Here is a 27,473-nt window from a genome sequence, read left to right on the forward strand (position 1 = left end):
TGCTGCGAGCCAGGCCTGCAGGAAGGCAGCGGCCCCAGCTGCAGGGGCAGGAGCAGCAGTGTGCTGTGGTGCCTCCTGTGCAACTTCTGCATCTTGTTCACACACCTCAGGTCACCTGCACCGGCCTCAGTCCTGGCAACTGGTGGCTGAGCACCTGGCACCACCTCACCCACGGCTCCAGCAGAGAAAAACCAAGCCATTCCTCTCCTGTCTCTGGCAGCTGCACACTCCAGAGGAGGGGTTCCTAATGCCCAGAGGTCACCATGGAGGTCTCTCAGTGGGCTGGAGAGAGCAGCAAGATTCCCTTTGCACCTTGTTTAAAGGCCCTTGTCTCCAGCCCTGCTCTCCAGGAAGACAAAGCAAGAGGTCTGCAGGGTCCCATCCGGCCGCAGCGCTGTGGGCTCTGACTTCCCTCCACAAGGCCTCCTCCAGCGCCCAGCGGTGTGCAGGAGCAAGGCTGTGCAGGTCAGAGACCTCCTTCCCCCTGCTGGGAAGCTAACAACAATGACAAGGTAGGTAGGGTGAGCTGGACTGTCCACCAGCCACCGAGCACTACGAGGTCCTTCCAGCCCCCTGCCTGTGGCTCAGAGCTTCCTCTCCCTGGGCTTGCTCCCAGCCTGCTCCTGCAGCGCTGCTGGGTGTCCATCCCCATTGCTCAGGCATCTCTCCTTCTCCTGCCTGTGCTCCTGCTTCTGCCTCCGGATCTCCTTGTACCGCAGCGTGATGTCCCTGCAGGGAGAGACAGAGAGCTGCTGCTGCGGCCAGACCACCTCAGCACTCAGGCAGCTGTGCTCCTGGAGGGACCCAACCCCCCTGAGCCCCCTGGCTGGGGGCTTCTGGTGGCACTGATCCACCTCTACCCTGTGCTCGGTGCTAGCAGAGGCCAACATCACCTCTGAGGTGTGACCCACAGCACGCCCAGCAGGAGCCAGCAGGGGCAGGGGCCTCCAGCTACAGGTCAGAGAAGTGCTTGAGCTGGAAGAGGCCTCTGAGGTCATCAGCCCAACACCACCACAGCCACCAAACCATGGCCCCAGCTGCCATGGCCACAGGCTTCTGGAACACCTCCAGGGACAGTGACTCCACCACCTCCTAGGGCAGCCTGTGCCAGTCCCTGACCACTCCTGCAGCAGAGAGATTGATCCTTAGCTCAGTGTAGTTCTTCCAGCCTCAGGCAGCTGCTTTGCACTTCTGTGCTCAGAGAAGTCTCCAAACCAAACAGCTGAACCTCGGCTCACCCCTTGCTGACTCTGGGACAGGAGCTCAGGGTGCAAGCTGTGCATCCCTCCCTGCAGCTCAGGAGGGCTAGGCTGGGTATCAGGGAATACTTCTTTGCTGAAAGGGTCACCAAGCATTGGAATGCTCTGCCCAGGGCAGTGCTGGAGTCACCATGCCTGGAGGTGCTTCACCAGTGTGGAGCTGGGGCTTAGGGACATGCTTCAGTGCTGGGTCAAAGGCTGGACCTCATGGTCCTGCAGATCTGTTCCAACCAAAGATCTTCCCAGGTGAGTGAGGATGGCAGATGAGCAGCAGCCAGGCCCCTGCCTGTTCAGCTGCTTCTACAGATCCCTGCCCCAAGTGCTCCCACAGAGAGCAAAGCTCCCAGAGGCCTGATCCAGAGAGAGAACTGCCAGGACCTGGCAGGGGAAGCTCCCCGTTCACTTCGTGGCTCTGACACAGCCCCCTGCAGCTCTGGCACCTAACCAAGCTGTGATCTACCTTCAGGAGGCTGAAGAGTCAGGACTTGCAGGGGCCCCACTCAGCAATGCCCTGCAGGGCAGCCCCAGGCCGTGCTCACCGGATGAAGAAGCGCCAGGCTGTCCAGGTGAGCACCAGGATGATCCCCAGGATCCAGCACTGGGTGATGTAGAAGGGGAGAGAGAGGGTCAGGGTGTAGGGGTCGTACTTCACCACGATCAGGAACTCGGTGGCAGTAATAGCAGCAACCAGCCAGGCCTGCTGGCCCAGCTTCTTGTGGAACTTCCTGCAACAGAGAGAGAGCTGAGCCTGAGCCGGGGCCCCCAGGGCCAGCCGGGGGCTCCGCTCCCCCAGCCCTGAGCCGAGGCCGTGCTGCAGCCGTGAGGCACACCGAGGCTGTGCAGCCCCACTGCTCCCGTGCTGGTGCCACTGAAGTGTCCCCTCAGAGGCTCCAGGAACACAGGAAGGGTTAAGCCTCATCCTCATACGATGCAAGAAGTATCCTGATGGTCAGGGGACTGGTGAATGCTCCTCAGACTGTCTGACCAGCCTGGGATCAGCTGAGGCCCAGGGCAGGCTATGAGACAGGAGCTCTGCTCCCTGATGTCCTCTGCAAACACCCAGACCCCCTGCCACGGCCAGGCCTCACCCCTAGCTGACTGCAGGGGCTGCCCAGGACAGCACCACTGCCTCCTGCAGATGTGCCATCTGACCATGCAGAGCCAAGGACATCACTGCCCACCTCACAGACCACATCTGTGCCCTTCCATCACCCATCTCACTCTGAAGCGAGGTTTTAGTGCTGCCTGAGGGAAGGAGCAAGGACAAGCTGCTGCAAGTTGTATTCTTCCCTTTGGCCAAAGCCCTGAGTCCAGGGGCCAGAGTCAAGCACCCCCCCCCAGTTTCTTAGACTTCAGAGCTGTGTTCCACACCACAGCACAAGCCCAAGCTACACAAAACTGTCCAACTGTGCCCATTGCATGCTCCAAAGAGTGAGCCCTGCAGAAGATCTGAGGCAGAACAGCCTCAGGCACAGCTGCTCCCTCACCAGCCCCACTCAGGATTCCACCTCCCAGCCACGGGAAGGCAAAGCAGATGCTCTGGGGCTGGGTCTGTTTGCCCCTGCCACGCTGGAAAGCTGCCCTGAGGGGAAGGCAAGCAGCTGGAGCACGGGGGCAGGGGGCTGGGCAGGGGGCTGGGCAGGGGGCTCACGGGTCATCCATGAAGTCGTAGATCTCCCTCATGGCCACGCCGCCCACGTTGACGAAGAAGACGAGGCGCAGCAGCACCAGGCAGTGCTCGGGGGGCATCCACAGCACAAACTTCAAGTAGAAGGTGTTCAGCTCTGCCAAGAGGAACTGGGCAACAGGACACTCCAGTTACACTCCAAAGACTTCACCAAATCGGCCCTGGGCACCCCCCTCTCCCCCCGGCAGCACAAGCTCCTGCGCGGCGCTGCAGCCATGCCCAGCCTGGGCCTTTAGAGGCCTCCTGGGTGTATCAGCCACCACCACGGCAGAAAGCTGGCCAAGAACTGCCCAGAAGTTTGCTTTCAGAAGTCTCCTGTGGGCTGGAAGGGCTATGGCAAAATGCCCCAGCAGAAAGCTGGCCAAGAACTGCCTGGGGGTTCAACCGGGCTGCAGGACCACTGCTCCCCAGCTGCAGCTTGTCCTTTGGGCAGCACTTCAGCTCCGACCCAGGGAGCTCAGGAGGCACCAGCAGGACAGCCTGGGGCTTGGCTTAGGGGCAGGAAGCTCTGGTCACACCCTGAGAGCCTGTGAGCTGCCCTGGCAGCTGAGCAAGCAGAGAAGCTTCTCGCTTCAAAAGCAGCTCTAACAAAGGCACTGAGCTTGGTTTGACCCCAGGGCGTGAGCCAGTATCTGAAGCTGCTCACAAACTCAGCTGGAACCAGGCCTTGCTGAGACAAGCACCACTCTGCCAAAGCCTGGCACCATTCAGTGGACTCTCTGTGGCAGAGTCTGCTCCAGCCCCTAGCCCCAGACCTCCGCGGTGCCAGCCTGGGGCTGTGCACACAGCAAGCCGCAGCAAGGCCTCTCCTCTCAGCACACACATTGGCCTCGCAGCTCCCGTGGGCTGCAGGAGGCTGGGCACATCTGCTGTGCCAGGGGAAGCTGGCAAGGGGGGTCTGGAGCAGAAATCAGGTGACAGTGACGTGGACTGGAGTGGCTGAGTTTGCAAACGGCCTGGCCCTGGCTGCTGGCCCTGCTGTGTGCTGCCTGTGCTCTCACAGGCAGTGCATTGTCCCCAGGGCACACTCAGCTCTGCCACTGACAGCAGCACTCACTGCAGGGTCATTAGAGGGGGGAGTCTTGCCAAGCTGAGTACTGAGCCCCAGGCATCACAGGCAGCTTTGCTGGACAGACCCCAAGACAAACCACCAGCAGGCTCCACGGCCCACGTGGTGCAAGGTGCTCTACAGCTTCACCTTTACAAGCAGCTTTGCATGTCCAGGAGCTGCAGTTATGCTGCTGTAGCAGCTGATGACAACACACAGCTGTGGCCTGTGCCCAGGAGTGGCACAGGAACTGGCTGATGCCCACTGGCTCTGGAGTCACTGCAAGGGTCTCAAGGTTTGGTTAAACTCCACAGCTGCTGAACTGAAGGGAGTTGGAGCTGCTCAGCACAGAGCCAAATGAGATCCCATGGGCAGCACAAAGGTGCCAAGAAGCAGGAGTGGTGGAAAAGCACTTGAGCTGCCAGGCTCCTCCTGATCAGTCATGTGCAGGACTCCTGTGACTGAAATGGAAGGTGGGAACCCGAGGTGAAGCATCACTAGAGCACAGCTCCAGCCCCTCAGGGGGTGGAGCAGGCAGCCTGTCCCCCTGCTGGGACAAGCCAGCTTCCTCTGGTGTCTAAATGGGGGTCCCTTGGCCTCAGCTAGTCAAGCCACATTACACCCCATAAACCTAGGGCAAGCAGGGCAGTGCTGCAAGGAGCAGAGCTGGACTCAATCATCCCTGTGGGTCTCTTCCCACTCAAGATCTTCTGTGCCTCTGTGAACTGAAGTCTGTACAACAGAACATTACCTGAGGCAAAGCAATGTGCTGCTCAGGGAACCTGCCTGAAGCACTGGGTACAGCCCCCTCCAGCTGCAGATCCAGAGAAAGCAGCCACTTGCACCCCCAGGCAGGGATTCTGGCCCTTGCTGAAGCATCTGTAGCTCTCTCCACACCAAGCAGTGCTGCTCAGCAGGCAAGAGCCAATACTGATGTGATTGATCCCGCCAGGGAGCAGAGCCATGGAAGCAGACACCTTTGGGAGCCATCTCTGCCGGCCTCAAGCACAACAACGTCTCCCTGACAGAGCTCCAGCCCAAGCTGCTGTTTGCACAGCTGCTGAGGGGTCCCAGAGCACTCAGGCAGGGGCAGGGAAAGCCAAGGCAGAAGTTTCCTTACGACAAAGATGATGCCGCACACCGCGAGCCACCGGCGCAGGCTGGACGCTGGCTTCCACTCAAACTTCACCCAGCTGTAGGGGGTGAACTGGAAGACAATTCTCTTCATCTTCCCCCTGACAAGAAGCAGAGCACATCCTGGTAGCTTTAGGACATAAGGGACACCTGCTGAGGCCTCTGACTGAGGCACCGGTGCAGGGCTGGGAAATGCCTTTGCTCCCTCCCTGGAAGAGGCTCCTCCAGGAGATGAAGAGCTTGAGCCAGGGCAGCCTGCTCCTTGCACTGCCCCTGCCAGCTGCACCACTCAGCTGAGCAGCTCCTCAGCCTGCTCTGCCAGCAGACACCACAGCCAGGGATGGGTCACCACTGGGAGAAGGCTGCCTGGGGGCTGTCATACATGAAGGGTCCATGGAGCTGTGGTTACTGGGGAGCTGTGCACTATCTGCACAAGGGGCCAGGAGATCCTTCTGGGAGTGGCAGAGTTCAGACCCTCAGGGGGTCTCCACAAAGGGCTACAAACTCCCCTGTGGTGCTGCTGTCCCTGTGCTACTGCTCATGGAGCTCCTGGCTACCCCAACTCACTTGTAGGTAGGAATGTTCCAGAGGCCTTGCCACTTGTAGGTTTTCAGGGAAAGCCAAGACAGAGTCTTCATCCCACAGTAAATTCCTAATCCATTGCATAAGATCACATCCATTATCCACTGGAAGGAGAAGAACAGTGATGCTGGAGAAGCTGCAGAAGGCACTGCAGGCAGGGGTACAGGTGGGGACACTTCAGAGACAGGGCCTGGCCATGCCCAAAGAGGGGGGCAGGAGCTGTCAGGAAGTGCCTCAGCTGCCCAAGGCAGAGCCACAGAAGATGGCTGTGGAGTCTCTTGCTGGAACTCTGCCACACACCAGGCCTCATTTCACATCAGCTGTACTCTGCTGAGTGAGGGCTTTAGGACCACACCAGGACCCAGTCAAAACCTGTCCCCAGGTTCTGCTTTGCCCAATACCTTCACCTCCTCTTCAGCCTTCAAGCTGCCTCCTTCAGAAGTGGCCTCCCTGCAGGCTCAGGATGTGAAGATAAACAGAGGACTCCTGCCCATGCTCTGAGCTCATTGCCAGCTGCTCACTCTGCAGATGGAGCTCTTGAGCTGGCACCAATCTGCCTGTCCCCAGCTCCAGAGCAGGGGACCCTGAGTGGTAACTTCCTAGCAAGTACCTCTCAGGGCAGAACAGCTTTGCTTGCTTCTGACCAGGAAGCATTTTCTTTTGTACAATCACTGCAAGCTTGGCAAAGACTTTGTGCCTCAAGAACAAACCCAAGCAAGAATCAAAGCTGTGTGCCCTGGATGGGGATCATTCTGATTGCTCTGGCAACCAATTTACATCTCTCAGGAAAATGACAGTCAAGTGTGCCCCTGCAGAGCTGCTTTACTGCACAGAGAACCAGCCCTGCCCCCTCTGGCCTGAGAAGCCAGACACCAGCAGGGTTTTAGGACAAGAATGTCTACATCTGGTCCTGTGCAAAGCCTTCAGCAGGGCCAAGTGTTTACCTCTTAAAAGGCTTTTATAAACCACAAGAGAAGCTCTGAAGAGTGTTTTGGAGAGCAGTGGAGATGGACTTTGGACACAGACTGCACCGAGGCTGGGGCTGGGGTGGCAGCAGCCAAGAACCAAATCCCCATCTGAGACTGTCAAGGTTTACTTCCCTCTTGACTTGAGGTGCTCTGCTCTGTACCATCACCAGATGCTTGCAAGTGTGAGGGCAAAGCCTTGGATTCTCTCTCTGCTGTGGAATGAGCCCAGGCAAGGGCTGAGCCCCTGAGCCCAGCGTGACAAAGCCACTGCACAGGCACCAGGGAGAAGGAAGGATGCTGCTGGGCCACAGCAGCCACTTTCCCCTCTGGCCACAAGCACAAGAGAGAGCTCAGCCCTCAGCACTTCCCTTGCTAGCCACAGCTGCTCTGGGCACAGCTGGGAGTACCTACATGATCCCACCAGCATTCACTGAAGTTGGGCAGCTGGTGCTCCAGGCTGTACTCCAGGAACTCGAACATCACACTGATGATCATACACATCCACCAGTCCCGGATCATCAGCGTCTGCAGAGGGAGACAGAGAGGCCTTCCAGGAGCCACAGGGGCACAGCAGTAGCACTGCACCACCAGCTACTGACCCCTGGACCCACAGCTATCCCCAAACCAGGCCTTGCACAGCAGCCTGAGCAGAACCAGACCCCACTTACCCTAAAGCCCTTTGGAGATGCAAACAGAGAGCTCCAGCAGTACTGGAGACACTCTGCTCAGGTGCAGAGGTTTGGAAGTGCCTGGAGCAATTATTCCCTCCAGGAAGCACAATTAAGCCTTGCAGTCTTTGGTGAGCTTTGTTTGCTGGCTGCTCCTGCAGGCCAGCAGCTTGCCTCCAGGATCCAGAAGAGGCTCTGGAGTCTCCTGAGAAGCTGCTTCAGTCTGACATGATTTGTAGCAATAGATGCAGCTGGGACTGAAATGCTGCCCTGCTGCCCAGGGCCCTCAGACTGGCAATTCTGGACACAGCCAGCACCAGCCTGATCTGAAGTCAGTTTCCCCATGCCCAGCACAGCCAGACCAACCCCAAACACTGCTGGGAACACAGCTCATTTTGCAGACAGCCTGGGCTTTTCCAGTTGTGCTTTTCCTACCTACAAGACCTCTAAATAAAGAGCAAAGTGCAAAGGGCAGTCCAGAGTTGGCTACTAAGTTCCTCAGTTTAAAGAGCTAATATTTAGACCATGCTGAATGTGCTCTGCCAGGGACAAGCAGGACTGGAATTCCTTCCACAGCTGGCTGGTGTTGACTAGAAAGGGTCCTGAGGTGGCTGCCCCTGGGCACAGCCTGCCTTAGAGCAGTGGTAGACATCATCCTGCCTCTGTGCTGGGCTGACCACAGACTCCACACCTCCCCTGGATGCCCTCCTCCCCACACCCCACATCCAGAGCTCATCCCAGCATGTATTGTGCTGCAGCAGTTAAGGCTTCCATTGCCCTTGATCTGACCTCAGAGGCATGGTGGAGAGTGGAGGCTGTCAATGCAGTGCCACTTGGGAATGCAGTGAGGGGACCCAGCATGGACAGGGGAAGGGGGGAGAAAGAAAAGCCCTTTGTGACCATGAACAGCTGGGCTGCTCCAGTGTCACTGACTGGCACTGCTAGAACAGACACAGCTCAAGCTTCAAAAGCACTCTGACAGAAAGGTAGCTGAAGATCTTCCTACCTTCAGGTACCAGCCAAAGAAGTGAGCAGGAACAAAGCCATCCAGTTTGTCCTAAAGGCCAAGAAGAGTGCAGGTCACCTGGACTGCCAGCAGCAGCTCCTTCCCAAGGCTCAGTGCTCCCAAGAGAAATGCAGCAGCAAACTGCAGGAGTTCCACACCAACCCCAGATGCACTTCACCAGTCTGCTGCTTCTCAAGCACAGTGACCTAAAGGCTTTGCCAAGGGCAGGCAGCAATGTGAGGGCAGCAACAGGGGTCAGGACACAGCACAGCCACTGCTGCCGAGGGGCCCGAAGCAGGACGTGCTGCAGCCAGGGCAGGAGCATGCATGTCCTCATCAGAGCAGCCTCCAGGAGGGTGCTCAGATCTTGCCAGCCCTGCCACCACCCAGCCCTGGGCAGAGAGGGCTTTCTCTCCTCCCACCTTCGGTGCACAGCTGGAAAGGGACAGCTGTAACTGTCCTCTCTTATTCCTGATGCACTGCAGGCCTGCCATGGCAGACCCAAAGCACTCAGTGCTGCTCCCCACACAGCCACAGACAGCTCTGCCCAGGGAGGGAGCTGCACATAACCTAACTTCCTTCACCCCTGAGCCTGAAGCCTTCTGTCTGCCAGCAAGACACAATAACCTGATGGCTGCTGCTGGTCAGGAAGTGCAGCTCAGGGACTGCTGGGAAACATGCAGCCTGTGACCCCTGTGCTCAGGGGGGCTGAGGGCAGGGGAGTCTGTAAGCACACAAACCAACCCAAGCAGCAGGCTTTGCATCAGTCCCCTGAGAAAGGGCAGCTGGCAAGCACTCTGCCCTCTCTCCTGGGCTCCAGAACTAGGGTACAGAGCCACAGCTCCCCTGACCAACAGGAAAGGCCAAGAGGAGACAAATGAGAGAGCTGCAAGTCAGCCACAACTGCTCTCTTGCTCAGCACTCAGAAAGCCTCCTGGCTGCCCCCTGAAGGGCTCAGTGAAACCACTTTTTACCAAGACCCAGTCAGACTCACCAGCCAGGAGCTCAGTTCCTTACCCAGATGTTGTGGAAGGGATCAGTTGCATTGCCAGGGTCATAGATGAGACAGTTGCCCCCATAGTCTCTCTCTGGCAGGGGCACCCCCAGGTGTGGGTCAATGTACTTCATGAACTGCCTGCCGTCCTGCACGGTCTGTGGGAGCAACACAAAGCCTGGCTCTCCCTTGCAGCAGGGACAGGAGGCAACTGCAGCCAGCACTGCATCTTCAGATGGCTGGGGTGGGTCTGGCACCCCCAGAGCCAGAGGCATCAGCCAGCCCACCTCCTGCACCTCCTGGGCCTCTGATGCTAAACAAAACCCCCAGGTGAAGAACCAGAGATCCTCAACTCTGTTTCCTAACCTACTCCTCCATGCCTCCTCCCTCCCAAGACCCCAGCACTCTGTGGCACACTTCCCATTGCCCCTTCTGCCTTTCCTCTCTCTCCTTGAGTCTGGGAAGGCTGAGGAAGAAGCAGGCAGAGAGCCAGGAAAGGTTTAGTTGGATGGCTGCAGCTCTGGCACAAGGCACCTGCTGGACCAGGAAAGATCCAGGGGCACTCTGAAGCTCCATTCCCTGCACCTCACTGTGAGGACAGCCTGAGAGAGTTGGGATTTTTCAGCCTAGAGGAGAAGGCTCCAGGGAGACCTTAGAGCAGCTTCCAGTACCTGAAGGGGCTCCAGGAGAGCTGGGGAGGGACCTGGGACAAGGGCTGGGAGTGCCAGGAGAAGGGACAATGATTTGAACCTAGAGCAGGGCAGATTTAGATCTGACACTAGGAGGAAGGGTGGTGAGACACAAACAGGCAGCTGGTGGAGACCAGTCCCTGGAGACAGTCAAAGTCAAGCCTGGTGGGGCTCCCAGGGACCTAATCTAGCTGGGTATGTCCCTGCTGACTGCAGGGGGTTGGACTGGGTGACTTCCAGAGGCCCCTTCCTTCTCTGACCACTCTTCCTCAGCCTCATGCAGCAGCTTCACACCCCTGGAAAGCATCTCCTGCAGTCAGTGAGAACACTGAACTGCACAAAGGGTTTTATATCCACATGGAACTGCCTTCCAGCAGCTAGAGGGCCAAGCTACTTACCTGGAAGAGTATGAAGATGAGGAAGAGCTCATACACCACGCTGACACACAGCCAGAACCTCCAGTAAGCTACAGAAAGAGACCAAGGGGAGGTCAGCAAGTGGCCAGGCACAGAGCAGCCGACGAGTCACCTGCTCTGGTACCATGGCAGGAGGGGAGGCTCCCAGCACTCAGGTGGTCCCCATCCTCCTTACAAGATACAGCCAGAGGGGCTGCTCTGCAGTCAGCCAGCAGAGCTCACTCCAAGTGGGTACTGAAGCCCCCAGCCCTGTCAAGCAGAGCCCTCCTTCCATGGGTGGTGAGCAGAGCTGGAGTGGGGCAGGGAGGAGCCCAGAGAGCTGCCCTTAGGTTGCATGGATCCCATGGATGTGGTTTGCCACAAAGGGAGAGAGCCAGAAGCCCTCAGGCCTGGTTTGGGCATCTGTCCCTGCTCACTGCAAGACAGGCTCAGGGTAAAGCAGGAGCATGAGAGGCTGTGTGCTGAAAGCAGGGCCGAGGGCACTGCAAACGTGCTTGGTGTCAGCTCAGAGCCCAGAAGCCAGCAGCCACGGGGCTGCAGAGCTGCCCAGAGGCTTGGGTACCCCTGAAACACACACCTGTGGGCTGCAGGGAGCAAAGGCAAACCAACCCAACCCCAAACATCACAAACAGAGCAGAAATCAGGGGGAAAGAATCCACATTGCCCAGGGAGCCTCTGGCAGGCTGCTTCTGACAGCAGCAGGAGACACTGCGAGGGGAGCAGCTGTGCCCAACAGCAGAACTGCTGCCTTCATTGCACCCCAACAGCCTCCTGCTCACTCCCAGGGGGAAACCAACCACAAAAGGGCAAACAAGAGGGCAGCTGTGGCCTGGATGCCAGAAGTTGAGAGCTGTGCAACAGCTTCCACTGGGAGCCCCCAAGGGTGTCACTTGAAGCTGCAGACATGATTGTGGTGCCTTAATTCTGCAGTCAGGGAAGTGCCTTCTCAGGGCCAGGCATTAAAACCAGGCCCAGGCCAACCTCCCAACACCTCCTGAGGTGGCTTTGCCCCTTGGTCTCCCTGGGGAAAGGAAAAGCAGGGTCCAGCCTACCTGCCCCTCGTTGAGGCAGTGACCAGAGCCTCTGGAGCAGCTCCTGAGGCTTCTGTCCTTCCTTCAGACCTGAGAGACTCCCAGAGCCGTGGGCAGGCTGCCAGAGGCTGCCTGCACCTTCCAGTCTGGCTAGAAGGCAGCTTAGGAACAACAAAGCAGCAAACCCACCCTGTGCTGGTCAGAGATTCTCAGGGAGAGAGGAACCTGTCCCCAGACAGGCACCAGGCAGCTGCTGAAAACCACCTGAGAGGCTGCAGGCCAGAAATGCAGTGCTGACAGAAGTGATGCAAGGAATGGCTTTGTCTTTGAGGTGGTGGTTTCTGCCCTGCCCCATGACCACACAGCTTGAAGGTAAACATGTTCCAGGCAGCAGAGCTAACCTCTCATTAGCACACTCCTCCCACAGGGACTGAGCATTGTTTCCTTCAAACATCACCAGGACCAGGAGCTCTGCAGACCAGGAGCTCTGCAAATGCTGAGTGCTTGCTGCCCTGCCAGGCTGTGTGGCAGACCTGACACTGCTCAGCCACGCTCTGGTGCTGAGGCACAGCCAGCTCAGACAGCAGGGAAATCTCATCTGAGCTACAGACAAACACACAGGGTGCTGGCAAGAGCAGCCTCAGCCACACTGCAGAGCCCAAGAGACCTGGTGATGATTCAGTGCTCCCTCCCCAGCTGGCAGAAGTACCCAAGAGGTTCTGAAGTCTCCTTTCCATCTTGCACAGCAGCAAGGAGATGTTCTCCAAGCTGTACAGACATTGTGTTCTCTCTCTTCCTGGACTGCCTTCAGCTCTCAAGTTATTTTTGGCATGCCTCTGCTGTTTGTTTCCCTTAAATGCACTTCTCACCCTCCCTCCAATCAGGCCTCTGCCCCTGCTGAAGGATGCTTCAGCTAATCACACAGCTGACAGCTCAGTGATGGCTGTGCCCCAGCAGTGCACTGCTGCTGGTGCTGGGACACTTGGAACACAAGAGGAACACTGCACAAGGGACCCCTGCACAGCAGCCCCTCACCTGCACCCAGCAAAGGGCTGAGTTTGACCTCAGCCTCCCAAAAAGCTAACTGGTGGAAAGGAAGAGCAGAGGAAGGCAGACTGCCAGTGAGGGGAGAGACTGAAAGCACAGCCTGCTGCTGCAGCAGCACTGGTGGTGGGCAGGCAGATGGGAGCTGTGTGCACACAGCCCAGGTGAGCCACAGGGAGAGAGAAGAGTCACTGAAACACAACAGCAGCAGGCAAAAGCCTCCTCCTGGGCTGGTCAAATGGGCACAAAGAGGCTGAAGAGGGCTGCAAACCCCAGCAGCAGGACAAGCAGCTTAGCCACTCTTAAGACAGAGCTTGCTGAGCTCATGTAACAGATCTGCTGGGGCTGAGTGCTGGCAGCCACCTGCCTGACCCAGGGCTTCCTTCTGCCCTATAAAGGGAAGCAGCACACACCAGTGCTGCCAGCTCCTCAGAGATGAGATCCTCCTCCTGGCACAGCACCCCAGAGCCAAGGTCAGAGACAAGTGCCTCGTGGGGACTTCCCCCTGTAACCGGAGAGCCCACACTGACGCTCGGGGGGTGCAGAGCTGTGCCCTGCCAGAGCCTTCCCACAGCAGGCATCAACAAAGGCTGCTGCACACCCAAATGCCTGCTGGGACTGCTCCTGCTGTCCTACAGCTGCTACAGCCCCTGCAAACCACCCCTGGGAAGGTCATGCCCTGACAGTGGTGAGAGGAAGGAGGATGCTGAGGCAGCATTGGAAGGGACTGAGTGTGGGAGACGCTGCTCGTGGAGAAGAACACTGCTGGGAGAGGCCTGAGTCCAGCAAGGGCTGCTCCCCAGACAGGAGGCACAGAGGTGCTGGATGTTGGCTCACTACCTGAGCAGCTTGCCAGAGACACCTCTGACTCCTGGACTTTCCCTGTCCAAGTTGTTGCAAGGAACAGAAGCAACTCCTGCCCAGACAAACCCCCTGGGTGCTCCAGAACTGCACCCAGGCATCCTGGAGTCCCTCCAGGAGGAGCCAGATCAGCTGCAGCAGATGAGGAGCTGCTCTGTAGCAACAGAAATGCAAACCTCTGAACAAAAGCTGAGCTGTGGGCACTGCCCCAGGGCAGCCTCTGCTCTGGGTGAGGTTTGGGCCATGCCTGCTGCTCCTGTGCTCTCAGCAGTATTCTGCCAGTCTGTGCAAACTCTCTCAGTGATTCACTCCTGAAAGAGGCAGCAGACCACAGGCACTGCAGCATCTCCACCTGAGGGAGTGCTCCTTGGAGGAGGCTTTGTGCTGTGCTTTCAAGACTTACTAGAGAGCTTTGAAATCAAACCCAAGGGCTCCTCATCTCCCAGGTGATGTGGATAATGGGCACAGAGCAAAGGGAGCAGAGGGCTCCAGCAGCCCAGCACAGGGCCAGGGGTGCAGCCCCATCACAGCACAGAGGGAGAACAAAAAGGGTGAGCAAGGGAAGTGAAGGCTTCCAGAATCTGGCAGCTCACACAAAGCTTTTGCTGGCAACAGAAGCTAAGCCAGGGAGATCCCCAGAAAGCCAAACCAAGCCTGTGCTCCATGGAGACTGGAAGCAGAGAGGCTCAGCAGGGCTCAGGGGAGGCTGCCTGAGGGCTGAGCAGTGACAAGGAACCACTCCCCAAGCAACAGAGACTGAGGCTCACCATCCCCCATGCCATCTACCAGAAACTCCTGAGAGACTCCAGCAGCTTCCATTACCTGGGTGAGGTCTTGAGAATGGTCCATCCTTAGCCTGGGTAACTCCAAAGCAGAGGAAAACCAAGATACTGGCAACAATACCTCTGCAAGTGAGACAGAACAAGGGGGTTAGAGTGCTGGCCCCTCCCAGGGGAGCTCAGGTCCTGCTCTGTGCTGGAGAAGAGGCCTGGGCTGTGTGCCTGGGCTACCAGGCATGGCCATCAGAGATGGCTCCTGGCACCTCCTCTGGAAGGCAGCAGCTGGTCTCAGGTGAGGAGAGCCTTGTGATTTGCATCACCTGGAAAGGCCAGGAGCACTCTGCAGCTGGGCACCCAGCCAGGAGCCAAGATGCCCAAGCCCACTGCCTCCAGCCTTGTGAGGGTGAATCTCCTGGAGAGAAGCTGGGCCTGTGCCACACAGGGACTGAGCAGTTACACTCCTGCAGCTAAGCCCCTGGCCCAGGCAAAGAGCAGCTGCAGCCACAGCATTTGCCTGCAGGTACCTGGGAAGCCTGCACCAGGACCGTGCCAGCTCCATTACCTCCCACTACATTTCCTCTGACCACCATCACTTTGCTTCCTCATGCAGCTTCCCCAACCCCCAGCCTGGCTGCTGGCTTCTCAAGAATTGGGGTGGGAAGGCCTCAAGGATTTGAGAGTGGGGGTGGGGGTCCTTCAGACTGCCCCTGCAGACAGCCTGGCTGATCAGCAGCCGCTCAGGAAGACACCAAAGTGCACCTGCAGAGTTTCAGCTCTTAACCAGCCAAGAAGGGGAGAGCAGGGCAGCTGCTGGTCAGCACAAACAAGCTCTGTCTGCCTTGGTTTAGGAGTTGATTCAGAGACACAAGACAATGAAGCTTGTCCAGGAGTCTCTGTGTGCCCTCCTTTGTTCTGGGCTCCCACTCCCTGTCCCCTCCCTGGCTCTAGCTGCAGCAGCAGGGCTGGCACCACCCCCTCACTGGGCTCACAAGCTGAAGGCCTGGCAGACACAGCCCTGCCTCCTTGGCACCATGTTCTCTCTGTGGGTGTTGAGGGATGGGAGCTGGAGACCATCCACCTGCAAACACCCCCTGGGGCTGTGAGCATGGCTGAGCAGTGCTCATTTACTGCCCCAGAGGAGAGGGGCAGTGTCAGGGCTTGAAGCCCAGTGCACACAGGATCTTCCAAAGCCTGAAGGTGCTTTTTCAGGTGGCATTAACTTCCCCAGCCCAGAAGCCCTGCTCAGCACTCAGAGTCCCTGGGAGAGAAGGATTTCTGCCACAGCCATTGTCAGCAAAGGAGGCTGCTGAGTCTTTATGCACAGAGCTGGAGCTCAGTCCTGTCAGCTCCTCCTGGGTGCTTAAGGGAAGAGGAGAAGCTGCCAGACTGCAGGGACTGTGTGCAGGCTGCTTTGTGTGCTGGGGGGGCCATGTGCACAGGGCCTCATCAGCCAGGCTCTGCAGCTCAGGGCCTCTTGGGCCAGCAGATGCTCAGCTGTCTCACCACAGCGGTGTCTGATCCCACCCCTCACATCTCTGGGCTTGACCCCAAGGACCTTGGACTGAGCAGGGAGTCACAGAACATGTTACCCCTGAATGCTCCTCCTGCACTGCCCTCATGCTGCAGGAAGGCAAAGGGCCCTGCAAGACCAGCTTATGGAGAGATGTGAATGCAAGTCTGCGCTGCAGACCCCCACCCCGAGACCCCTGAGGTCCAGGCCCTGCTTTGGGCTTCTGTGCATCACCCCCCTGATGGTTCACTGCATGAACCCAGCCTCTGCCCCTGCTCTCAGCTGCTTCTGCAGGTGGCAGCTACCCTCAGAGCCCCAGGGGTCTCCTTATTGCTTCAGCTGCTCCAGGAGACACAGCAGGGGCAGCCAGGGGAGCCTGTGTGCCTCCTGCTGATGCTCAGCACCAAGCACCCACTGCAGCTCCTAGGCAGTCTGGCACCTCCCAGCCAGGGCCTGACAGCAGAGGCAGCTCAGCTGCCTGCAAGTGCACTCAGGCTGTGCAGCTAAGCACAGGAGCACTGCTCCACTGTGCAGGAGCTGGAAATAAGAAGGCATGACAGCTGGAGACACTGCCCACAGCCCTCTCCTGCTGGTTAGCAGGCAGGAGCTCCCAGGGACTGCCTCCTGCAGGCCAGCACTCTGCACCAGAGCACACACCAGCTCTGCACAAGGACTGCAGCAAGGTCTCAGGCTGTAACCAGGGACTGAAGCAGTGGTCCCTCCCAGCCCAAGCCCTTCTGTGGCTCTAAGGGAACCTTTGGGAGCTCCCTGAACACCGACTGAGCACCACAGCCACTTCCACCCCTGCTGCAAGTCAGGGTAAGGCAGAGGTGAAGCTTAGGAAAGTGCCACAGGACTTGTGCTGCCTGTGCTGATCTTCAGCTTGGAACCAGCCTGGGTGGAGCTGATGAGCACTGGGGAGCTGGGCATGGTGCTTGAATGACTAAGGTGCAGCAGGAGTGGGAACAGATGGGCCCTAACAAAGCCATCTGCAGCTCCCAGGCCTTGCTCAGCCAGGTACTGCAGCCAGAATCCCACACACAGAGGAGCAGAAGTGGCCAAGGAGCACTGGCTGCCCACTGCCTGGGGCACTGCTGTCCATGGGTTGTAACAACTGCCCACTGAGCCTGCAGAAAGCAGCTGCTGTGCCATGCAGGACAGGCTGAGCTGCTGCTGAGTCTGCTCTGGCTTTGCTTCCACCACAGCAGTGGAGGCTCCAATCCCAGTAAGATATTCCACTGAGTCACCCCAGGCCCGTGCCAGCCCCTGCCCTGTGTCAGTGCTCCTCTCAGCTCCCCTTGCCTGCTGCTGCTGCCCCAGAGGCCATCCCACACCCCCATTCCCCAGCCTGGCAGTAAGATGGCATTTCTGTGCACCCCAGAGCCTTGTGGGCATGCTCCAGCTCCAGCCAGGGCACTGTGCCCCAGCTGCTCCCAGCCCACCCCACGCAGGCAAAGCAGGCTCCTGTGTGACCTGTTGTGTGACTGAGGGGAGCCACCAGGAGCAGCTCAGGAAACAGCCCAGTTCCTGCCCCTCCTCCACAAGGAGTGCTGCATCCTGAGGCACCTGGGAAAAACAGGAAGAAAGCCTCTGCCAGCCAAAGGCAGAACACAGCCTGGTGCTCAGGAGGGCAGGAGCCAAGCTGCTCCTCCTGCTCACAGCAAGGACACTGCAGCCCCCAGCCCCCCCTTACCTCCTCAAACACTCAGATTTTTAAAAGCCCAACTTTTCTTCCCCTTCTTTGCTCTCTGCTGCATTTCTGCCAGCAGCAGTGGGCTGCCCAGGGCAGAGGTGGAGTCCCTGCAGCCTGTGGCCCTGGCACACAGGGACCCTGGTGAGTGTCTGCCCTGGAGTGCTGGGGCGAGGGCTGGGTGGCCTGGGAGGTCTCTCCCAGCCAGAGAGATTCTGTGGCTCTTTCAGAGGAGGAGAAATTCGACCACATTTAATCAGCACAGACACTTCTCTGCCCCCTTCTGCTCCCCACTGTGTCTCTTAAAGGAGAAGAGATGCAGCCCCATGTCATCAGTTGCAGTGGAGGCAGCAGCAGCAGAGCACACAGGCAGCAATCCTCTCCTCCCTCTTTCCCAGGAGCCTCTCTGCAGGCTGCAAGCTCTCAACTCAGTTTTCAGCAGCACTGAAACCCTGACCAAAAAGCTCTTGGGTCAGAAAAACGTCATCAGAGTTCACAGAGCTTAGCAGGTTTGGTTAGGAAGGAGGCAGGATCCCTGCCAGGGCCCTGGGGCTCCAGGAGGAGCTGTGTCTGGCTGCACAGCACACACACAGCAGCCTCAGCACCACAGAGAGACTCTGAGCTGGCCAGAAGTGAGACTCAAGCACCCAGGCAGCTCAGAGGCTGGGTTCTGTCACTCCCCAGGGTGCAGGCACTGGAGCAAGGCAATGCAGAGCTGCTCTGAGAGGCCTTGCCAGGGGGCAGCTTGCTCATGCCCTGGTCTAACACACCCCTCCCGAGCCCCCTCCCCCCTTTACCTCTTTGTGTTGTAGGCTGTGTCCTGGGGGGTTTCCTCCAGGAGGGTGACGTAGCCCAGGGCACAGGTGAGGATGAACAGCACTGTCAGGGTGTGAGCTCTCCTGGAACCCAGAGCAGAGAGACATCAGAGAGCACAGAACCTCACTGCCAGTGAAGCCTCAGCAAGTCAGACACAGGGCTGGGGCAGCAAGCCCAGAGAGGCTCAGCAGAGAAGAGGGAGTCCCCAGTGCTGCTAGGCTCAGGGACCACCCTGCTGCCCACTCCCCACCAGAGCTCCTGAGCCAAGGCAAGGCTTGGGCAGACCTGCCAGGGGAACAGCAGCCTGGGAAGAATGAGCTGTGTGCTAACACTTGGCTCTGAAGACCTCCAGGCTCCTCTCCCAGGGGTACTCTGCAGGGTTTCCAAGGCCCCTGACCAAAATGCATCCCCAGAGAGGGCAGTGACACCTGGCAGGAGAGCAGCCAGAGCAAGCCCAGCTGCAGCTCTGCCTCACTCCCAGCACTCATCCCAGGCCTGCAGGGAGGGCACAGCACGCTGGCAAGGTCTGTGCCCGCAGGACTGGGCACAGCTCCCCCTGCCCAGGGGGCTCTGGAAGGGCCACAGCAGCAAAGCTGCACAGCAGAGCTCAGGGGTGGCTGCTGTGCACAGCTGGAGCAGCAGCTCGCTGCTGGGACACTGCTACAGCAGAGCACCAGCAGGGCCAAGGGGCCACGGCCTCACCTCCCCACCCAGAGCCCTGCTGGTGTGGAGCAGCACAGCAGGCAGGGCTGGAGCTGCCACAGCTCCTCCTGGCACTCACTGCCAGCCCACTCTGGCACAACATCCCTGCCCTGCTCTCTGCTGCTTGCTTTGGTTCAAGTTGCAAATCCCCCTCCTAAGGAGAGCTGTTTGAGGGTGCAGCTCCTCTGACCTCACTGGGAAGCACAGGCACCACACAGCCAGCAGCCCTGCTTCAGGGCCCCACAGCAGCTGGAGCAGCCAGGCATCACCCAAGCCCAGCAGGCTGAGGGTGAAAGTGGCTCTGTGTGAGAGGGATGTGTGCAAGCTGCTCCCTTCCTGTCGGTGGAGCAGAGCCCAGCACTGCCCCTCCTCTGCATGCCCAAAGTGTGTGCATGGCAGGGCCCTCCAGCATGGCCACTGGCCTGCCTGTGAGGATCAGATCCACTAAACCACCCAAACTGCTCCCAGGGTTAAGGGAAGAGCCACTCTGAACCACAGTTCCACCCTAACCCAAACCCCAGGCACTTCCCACAGCAGCCTCCTAATCCCTCTGGCAAGCACAGGCACTGCCTCAGAAGCAGCTGCAATCCTCTTCTGCCCCTGCTCCAGCCCAGGGCACACACAGCCTGCCCAGGGCACCCACAGCCTCCCCCAGGGCACCCACAGCCTCAGCCTGCCCAGGGCACCCACAGCCTCAGCCTCCCCCAGGGCACACACAGCCTGCCCCAGGGCACACACAGCCTGCCCCAGGGCACACACAGCCTGCCCCAGGGCACACACAGCCTGCCCCAGGGCACACACAGCCTGCCCCAGGGCACACACAGCCTGCCCCAGGGCACACACAGCCACAGCCTCCCCCAGGGCACACACAGCCTCCCCCAGGGCACACACAGCCTGCCCCAGGGCACACACAGCCTCAGCCTGCCCAGGGCACACACAGCCTCAGCCTGCCCAGGGCACCCACAGCCTGCCCCAGGCACAGCCAGTGAGAAGGGCCCAGCAGCAGGTGGCAGAGCAGCAGGGAGCCAGAGTGCCACAGCCCCACAGCGGGGCTGGGCAGCAGCCAGCCTCCCGCTGCAGAGGCATCCTCCCAGCATGCCAGCCCCGGGTGACTCAGCCCATAGCTCAGCCCCACTTCAGGCTGTGGAGCTGATTGGGTAACCCACAGGAGCTCAGAAAGCCCTCCCCACAGCCCTGTGGAAGGTGGAGTGCAGCAGGGGCCTGGCTGAGCTCTGAGCCGCCCAGGCCAGCCCTGGCCCTGCTCCCCGCACCGCTGTGTGCTGCGGACACCAACCCCAGGCCAGGGGCACAGCAGCTGCAGGGCCCTGCCTGTGCTTCTGTGCCCTGCTTTGCCGTTCACTTGTGTGCCCAAGGGCTACTGAAGCAGCTCCAGGGAGGCTGCCTGCCACCTCTGCAGCCCTGAGCACCTGGGCTGGTTCAGAGAAGGGGCTGCAGCGCAGGCTGCCAGACTGGCACCAACCCCCCAGCCCCATCCAGCCCCTGGCAGCTTGCAGCAGGGATCAGTCAGTGCCTGAGACCCTCTCACTCTGCCTCTGTTCACCTCTGGTGCTGCAGCCATCCAGCCCAGGAGCTCCTGCCCCTGGGGCAAGCAGCAGCTCTGCACCTCCTCCTGCCCCCAGCTTCCACTTCCAGCCAGAGCCTCTCACACCAAACTTTCAAGATGGTGAAGTCACCCAAGCACAGAAGCCAGGAGGAAAGACCTCTGGGTTGGTTTGTCAGCTGGCAGGGCTGACCAGACCAGCAGTGACCAAGTGCTGGCAGCTGCCAGAGGTAGCAGAGCACCACACAAACCTACCTGCCACAGCCAGACACAAAGCAAACTCTGCACAGCTCGAGAAGACAAAGCAGGAACCTGCAAAGACTGCCACAAAACAGCCCATGGAGCATTCCCAGCACAGAGCAGAGTGAGTCAGTCAGGAAGGATGGGTCAGGGCCCATCAGGAGGGATTATTCCAGCCTCCACACACCCAGGGAGCACAGCAAGAGGAAGGCAGCGGGGCTGAGAGCATGGCAGCAAGGTAAGCAGCAGAGGAATTATGCAGGAAGGCTTAAGTGCTCCTGGCCTGCAGCTGGGGAGCCTGCAAGGGCTCAGAGGGCTGGGATCAGCCCATGCAACCACACAGCAGCCTGGGCACTGCAGCTGCAGCAAGGGCTCAGAGGGCTGGGATCAGCCCATGCAACCACACAGCAGCCTGGGCACTGCAGCTGCAGCAAGGGCTCAGAGGGCTGGGAGCTGCCCATGCAACCACACAGCAGCCTGGGCACTGCAGCTGCAGCAAGGGCTCAGAGGGCTGGGATCAGCCCATGCAACCACACAGCAGCCTGGGCACTGCAGCTGCAGCAAGGGCTCAGAGGGCTGGGATCAGCCCATGCAACCACACAGCAGCCTGGGCACTGCAGCTGGGGAGCCTGCAAGGGCTCAGAGGGCTGGGAGCTGCCCATGCAACCACACAGCAGCCTGGGCACTGCAGCTGCAGCAAGGGCTCAGAGGGCTGGGATCAGCCCATGCAACCACACAGCAGCCTGGGCACTGCAGCTGCAGCAAGGGCTCAGAGGGCTGGGATCAGCCCATGCAACCACACAGCAGCCTGGGCACTGCAGCTGCAGCAAGGGCTCAGAGGGCTGGGATCAGCCCATGCAACCACACAGCAGCCTGGGCACTGCAGCAAGGGCTCAGAGGGCTGGGAGCTGCCCATGGAACCACACAGCAGCCTGGGCACTGCAGCTGCAGCAAGGGCTCAGAGGGCTGGGAGCTGCCCATGCAACCACACAGCAGCCTGGGCACTGCAGCTGCAGCAAGGGCTCAGAGGGCTGGGAGCTGCCCATGCAACCACACAGCAGCCTGGGCACTGCAGCTGCAGCAAGGGCTCAGAGGGCTGGGAGCTGCCCATGCAACCACACAGCAGCCTGGGCACTGCAGCTGCAGCAAGGGGAGAGCAGGGCCCAGCAGCAGTGTGCACAGGGCAGGGGCAGCAGGGGGGCAAAGAGAACTCTCAGCCCCCCCAGGCTGCTGCCAAGCTGCCACATCAGATGGACTCTGCCTCTGGACTCAGCTTTGCCTGACTGCTGCTCACTCCTGGCTCTTGCCCCAGCCAGGTGACACCACCCCAGCCCTGCTTCTGCAGGAGACCCTTGCCCTGCAGCCCACCCACCCAGCAAGGCAGAGCAGCTCAGGCACCCCCAGGCCCAGCACCACTCCTGCCCTGCAGCTTCCAGAGCCTGGGGCTGTCCCAGCAGGGGCTCAGCTCCCAGCCCAGCTCACAGAATGCTAGGGGCTGGAAGGGGCCTCCAGAGCTCACCCAGTCCAAGCCCCCTGCAGAGCAGGGCCACCTGGGGCAGCCCCCACAGGACCCTTCAGCACCTCCAGAGAGGGAGACTGCAGAGCCCACAGGCAGCCTGCCCAGGGCTCTGCCACCTGGAAAATGACCACCAGGGCTTTGGCTTTGCCAGCAAAGCACAGGCCCAGAGCTGACCTATGGCAACTGCTGGGGCAGCCAGGCCAGAGCAGCTGCCAGGGGCAGCCCACAGGGTGGGCATGGATGACCTGGTTCCCTCCAGCACAAACTGCAATCAGGTGAGGTGAGCAGGACCACACCTGCACTGCTCCTGTTTGGTGTGAGTGATGCAACCCCAGCCATCAGGAGCATCCCAAGCATGCACTGATTCACCTGGCTGCCAGCTCCCCAAGGCACACAGCTCCAGAGGCCAGCCAGTGAGGCTGGGGAGCTGCTGGGGGGCCTGCAGCATCCCTGAGGAGCAAAGGCTGAGAGCCTGCAGAAGAGCAGCCCCAGAGGGGATCTGAGCAAAGCTCAGCAAGGGATAAAGGAGCTGTAAGGGGCAAGGGGCTGAGGCCAGGCCCTGCTCAGAGGTGCCCAGGGACAGCACAAGGGGCACGGGGCACAAACTGGACCCCAGGAGGTTCCATCTGAGCAGGAGGAGAAACTTTGGTGTGAGGGTGCTGGAGGCCTGGAGCAGGCTGCCCAGAGAGGCTGTGGAGTGTCCTTCTCTGGAGAGGCTCCAACCCCCCCTGGGCAGGCTGCTGGGGGAGCCCTGCTGGAGCAGGGGCTGGGCTGGATGCTCTCCAGAGCTCCCTCCCAGCCGGGTGCAGCAGGAGCTGTGCCTGCTGTGCAAGGAAGCTGCAGGCACTGCATGTGTGACAGCAGGGGCAGGGCTGTGGGGCTGAGGCTGTGCTTGACCTGTGCAGACCCCCAGGGAGGATCCCAGGTCCTATTCCTGGAGCAGGACAGGGCCTGGGCACATCTCCACAGCGCTGATTGAGTTTCTGCAGGTCCTTGTGACACCCCAGAATAGCAACCCTGCCCCTCTGGCCAGGAGCTGCTGCCTCTCCAACAGCTCCCACAAGGGCAGCAGCAGAGCCCCCCCAGCCAGCCCCCCCCCGGGCTGTGCCTGTCCTGGCCAGCAGGAAATGCTCCCCAAAAAAACACCCAATGGAAGGGGAGGAGGAGGCTGAGGCTCCCCCAGCTGCTGCCCTGCTGTGCTGCCTGCAGGCTCAGCTACCTCATTCCTGCCACAGCTGGAGTGGGGCCCAGGTCCCACCACCCACCTCCCCCTTGCCCTCACTCCTGAGCACAGCTGGCTGCTGCCACACCACGACCTCAGCAAGGAGCTCAGAGCCACCTGAGGGCACTGAGGAGCTGTGGGGTGAGAGACAAACCACAGCAGCCCCCCCCAGCAGCACTGGGGGTAACTAAAGCCCAGCTGAAGCAAGGCTGAGGGAAAGCAATCAACCCAGAGAGACACAGGAGAGCCAAGGAGCACCTGGCAGCTGCCAGCGCCCCCAGAGCAGCACTGGGAGCCTCCCTGGCAGATGTGCTGATGGCTGAACCCCCCTGGGAGATGCAGGCAGGGCCTTGGGGCAGCACAGAGGCCTCAGGACAAAGCCCACCCCAGGATGGAACAGGATGACCCCAGAGTGGTAATGCAGGGCCCTCCCTGCTGCCCCTCGCTGGCTGCTGGGGGGCAGGGGGTTCCCTCCTCACTAACACCTCCATGCTTGTCACAGAGGGCACAGCAGGCAGCTGCCTGCTCCCCCCAACTCCTCCTTTCCCAGCTGCAGTGTTGAGGCATCTGCTGTGGTTGCTGCTCAGAGGGGACCAGCCCCCAGGCCCTCCTGGGCTCACCTCTCCCCACACAGCAGCAAGCCCAGCAACAGAAGCCTGAGGACACAGGAGCCCTCCTCTGCTGCTGCTCCCAGGAGCAGGGCCCAGGGGTGCTGGGGACACAGCAGTGGTGTTTCCCCCCTGCTAGCCTGGCAAGAGGATCAAACCCTCTGTGCTGCACACCCTGCCAGGAGCAGCACATCAAACCAGAGCCAGAGCCCCGCTGTGTGCCCTGGGAGAGCTGACTGCAGGCAGAGGGGCAGCAGTCAAGGGTGTTGGAAGCAGAGTGCCCGGCAGAGCTGCGTGCCAGGCAGGCTGGAGCAGCTCCAGCTCGCTGCCAGCAGGGATGGATGCTTGGAAGGGAGCTCAGGGGTAACAGACAGAGCCTGCCAGGCTGTGTCACAGAGCTCCTGCCTGCTCCCTGCCTTGACATTTCCCCAGCTCAGAAAGGGCTCTGGAGGGGCTGCCTGAGCAGGTCCCAGGAGCTCATTCAAGCAGCCTTGCTCAGCCCCGTGCTGGAGAGCACAGCACCCCACAGCACCCCACAGGGGTGAAAGCCAGCAGGCAGACAGCTTGGGGGTACCACCCTGCCCCAGGCTCACACTCACAGAGAGGTCACCGCTGCAAGGGAGCTCTGAACAGCTCCTGGCCATGCCCGCGGCCCCGGGGGGCTGAGCTCCCGCCAGGCCGGCCGTGGAAACCCTGCCCCAGCTCCTGAGCTGCCCCCCGTGCCTGCCCACAGGCACAGCTGCGCTCTGGGCCTGCTCCTGGGACCAGCCCTGCAGCAGACAGCACCAGCAGGGCACCAGGGGCTGGGGGAGCAAGCGGCGCCCTGCGCCCAGCCGCAGGACCCGGCGAGGAGCGAGGCCAGGCCTTGAGGCTGCCACAGGCAGCAGAGCCCTGGCTGCCAGCACAAGGCAGCAGACGCCCCTCAGCAGCACCCTGCCAGCACCCCTGCCCCAGGGCCCTGCTGCACGGGGAGACCCTCTGGGACTGCCGCGGAGGCAGCCCCCTCGGGCCGACGGGGGCAGCCTGCACCCCGGCCCCCAGCAGCAGAGAGGAGCAGGAGGTGCCCCGAGAGCACCACCAGACAGCTGGCACCTGGGGCAGGCAGTGAGGGCAGCAGAGCTTTACCCATTCTCCATCGGCGAGAGGGCTCCGGCAGGCTCCGGCGGCTCCGGCAGCCTCCATCGGGCAGCGCCCCCAGGGACGGCCTCCTGCCGGCGCTGCCCTCAGCCGCGCCTGCAGCCCCCAGGCTCCGGCAGCATCCCGGTGCCCCTCCGCAGCCTGCCCTGGCAGCAGTGCCACCTGCACCCAGATCAACAGCCTCAGCCGCCCTGCTGCCAGCGCCAAGGGCCCTCCCCTTCTGCTCCCTAGGTCCAGCTGAGGCCAAAGCTCCCTGCCCTCAGCTCGTGTTCCACAGCAGGGGCTGGCAGCTTGGCCTCCTCAGCCAAGGAGGACGCCCAGAGAGGCCATGGAGCTGCACACCCCTGTGCCTGAGGGGGGTCTGGAACAGCTCCAGCGAAGGCAGGGCTCAGAAGTGCCTCTCCCCAGCTACACACAGAGCCCCTGCTGGGCTCTGCACCGGCCTGCCGCGGGGCCACTGAGCCCCCTGACCAGCAGAACCTCATCTCTGCTGGGATTGCAGGAGAGGGCAGAGACAGAGGAGGCTTCACCCGAGGCTGAGGGAGGGGGCAGAAGCAGCAGCAGTTTATATGAACCACCAGAAACAAGCACAGCATCCTGACCACAGGCAGGGAGCTCCTGCAGTGCCAGAACCTGCCCTGGAGCTCAGCTACAGCAGCTGCTCTGTGCCCTCCTAACCCCCAGCCAGCAGAGGAGGGGAGCTGGGCAAAGGAGGGAAGCCCCCAGGCTGCAGCGAGCATGGATTGAACAAAGCTGACACCAGCGTCACCACGAAGCTCAGAGGCACAGCCACACGCAGCCCGTCGGGGGAGCAGAGGGCAGCCCCTGGGAGCAGAAGGAAGGACCCAAGGCAGCAGACCCCCTCCTCAGCACTTTCCCCTTGACCTCGAGTGTGATGCCCACGGCCCGGGACGCGCCTGCGGGCGGCTCGGCTGCCCCGGGCGACTGCGTGCCCGCAGCCCGGGGCGCTCCATCGCGGCACAGAGGGCACCTCGGAGGCGCTCACCGAGCCGCTCGCCGCTGGAGCTCTGACCGGATCGAGAAGGGAGGCGCCGCAGCCCAGGGGCGGCACCAAATCACTGTTAATTGCCTGGAGATAATTAGCTGCACGGCAATAACGGAGCCTCCGCCTGCAGACGCAGCCCCGGCTCCCCCTGCTAGCGCCGCCGCCGTCCCGTGAGCCGCCCCTAAGGCGCAACACTCTTCCCCTCCCGTCCCGGAGCCCCAGGCCCGCCCCAGCAGCTCCGCCGGCACGGCCGAGCGGCGGCTCGCACCGGAGCGACGGGAACCCAAGGCTCCCTCCACCGCCGGCAGCCTCCGGGGCGAGGGAAGCAGGGGGAAGGGAAGCCGTGGGGAGGGGAACCGCAGGTCAGTACGGCGCCTGGGAAGCTCCCCGGCCCGAGGGGGCGGCTCTCACCAGAAGAAGGTGTTGGTGCCGTCGTCGTACACCTCGGACTCGGTGCTGCGGCGCAGGCCGGGGCCGTCCCTCTCAGCGCCGGGCGGCGGGGGCCGCTCTGCGGCCGCGGCGGGACCGCCGCCGTTGGGCAGTGGGGGCTGCTGCGGGGGCTGCTGCGGGGGCTGCTGCTCCTCTAGGGCAGCCTTGCCCAGGGCGGCGCCGGGGCCCCGCCGCTCGCCGCGCCTCATGGCGGCACCGCCCGCGCCACGGCCCCGCGCGCCGCACCGGGCCCCGCCCCCCGACGCGACCCCACGTAGGCCCGGAGCGCGCGCACCACGCAAGCGCAGAGCGCGCCGGGGAGGGGCGGGACGGAGGGCAGGGCGTCTCCTGCTGCCGTTGGCAACCGCCAGGGCACCGCCGCCATTGGTGGATGAGAGCGAGGCACCGCCTCCCGGGGCTCGGCTGCCATTGGTGGATGACAGCGAGGCACCGCCCCTCGGGAGCTGGCTGCCATTGGTGGATGACAGCGGGGCACCGCCCCTCGGGAGCTGGCTGCCATTGGTGGATGAGGGCGAGGCACCGCCTCTCGGCACCCGGCTGCCATTGGTGGATGACAGCGAGGCACCGCCTCTCGGGGCTCGGCTGCCATTGGTGGATGAGAGCGAGGCACCGCCTCTCGGCACCCGGCTGCCATTGGTGGATGAGAGCGAGGCACCGCCTCCCGGGGCTCGGCTGCCATTGGTGGATGACAGCGAGGCACCGCCCCTCTGGGCTCGGCTGCCATTGGTGGATGAGATCGAGGCACCGCCCCTCGGGACCTGGCTGCCATTGGTGGATGAGAGCGAGGCACCGCCTCTTGGGGCTCGGCTGCCATTGGTGGATGAGAGCGAGGCACCGCCCCTCGGC

At 61.1% G+C, this 27,473-nt stretch overlaps 1 protein-coding gene across 1 annotated transcript; it reads right to left on the reverse strand.

Moving 5' to 3' along the window:
• Window positions 1-548: 548 nt before the first annotated feature.
• Window positions 549-26,865, reverse strand: PTDSS2 (phosphatidylserine synthase 2). The gene is made up of 12 exons (XM_054171593.1): window positions 26,589-26,865; window positions 18,164-18,265; window positions 14,210-14,292; window positions 10,434-10,501; window positions 9,370-9,504; window positions 8,353-8,403; window positions 7,090-7,203; window positions 5,696-5,814; window positions 5,115-5,229; window positions 2,911-3,056; window positions 1,799-1,984; window positions 549-729 (listed from the first exon to the last, which is right to left on the reverse strand). The coding sequence occupies exons 1-12, from the start codon at window positions 26,813-26,815 to the stop codon at window positions 585-587; spliced, it is 1,491 nt and encodes a 496-aa protein (XP_054027568.1). The 5' UTR covers window positions 26,816-26,865; the 3' UTR covers window positions 549-584.
• Window positions 26,866-27,473: the final 608 nt, after the last annotated feature.

The sequence above is a fragment of the Dryobates pubescens genome, chromosome 22 (assembly GCF_014839835.1).
Source record: "Dryobates pubescens isolate bDryPub1 chromosome 22, bDryPub1.pri, whole genome shotgun sequence".
Lineage (NCBI taxonomy): Eukaryota > Metazoa > Chordata > Aves > Piciformes > Picidae > Dryobates > Dryobates pubescens.

Bases quoted from the DNA above. Each gene is read 5' to 3' on its own strand.
- PTDSS2 (XM_054171593.1), bottom strand. From the start codon at position 26,815: ATGAGGCGCGGCGAGCGGCGGGGCCCCGGCGCCGCCCTGGGCAAGGCT. The intron at 10,502-14,209 runs GTAATGGAAGCT...CTCTTTCTGTAG, and splicing joins ATTCTCAAGACCTCACCCAG to CTTACTGGAGGTTCTGGCTG. The intron at 3,057-5,114 runs GTAAGGAAACTT...CCTGTTGCCCAG, and splicing joins TGTGCGGCATCATCTTTGTC to TTCCTCTTGGCAGAGCTGAA.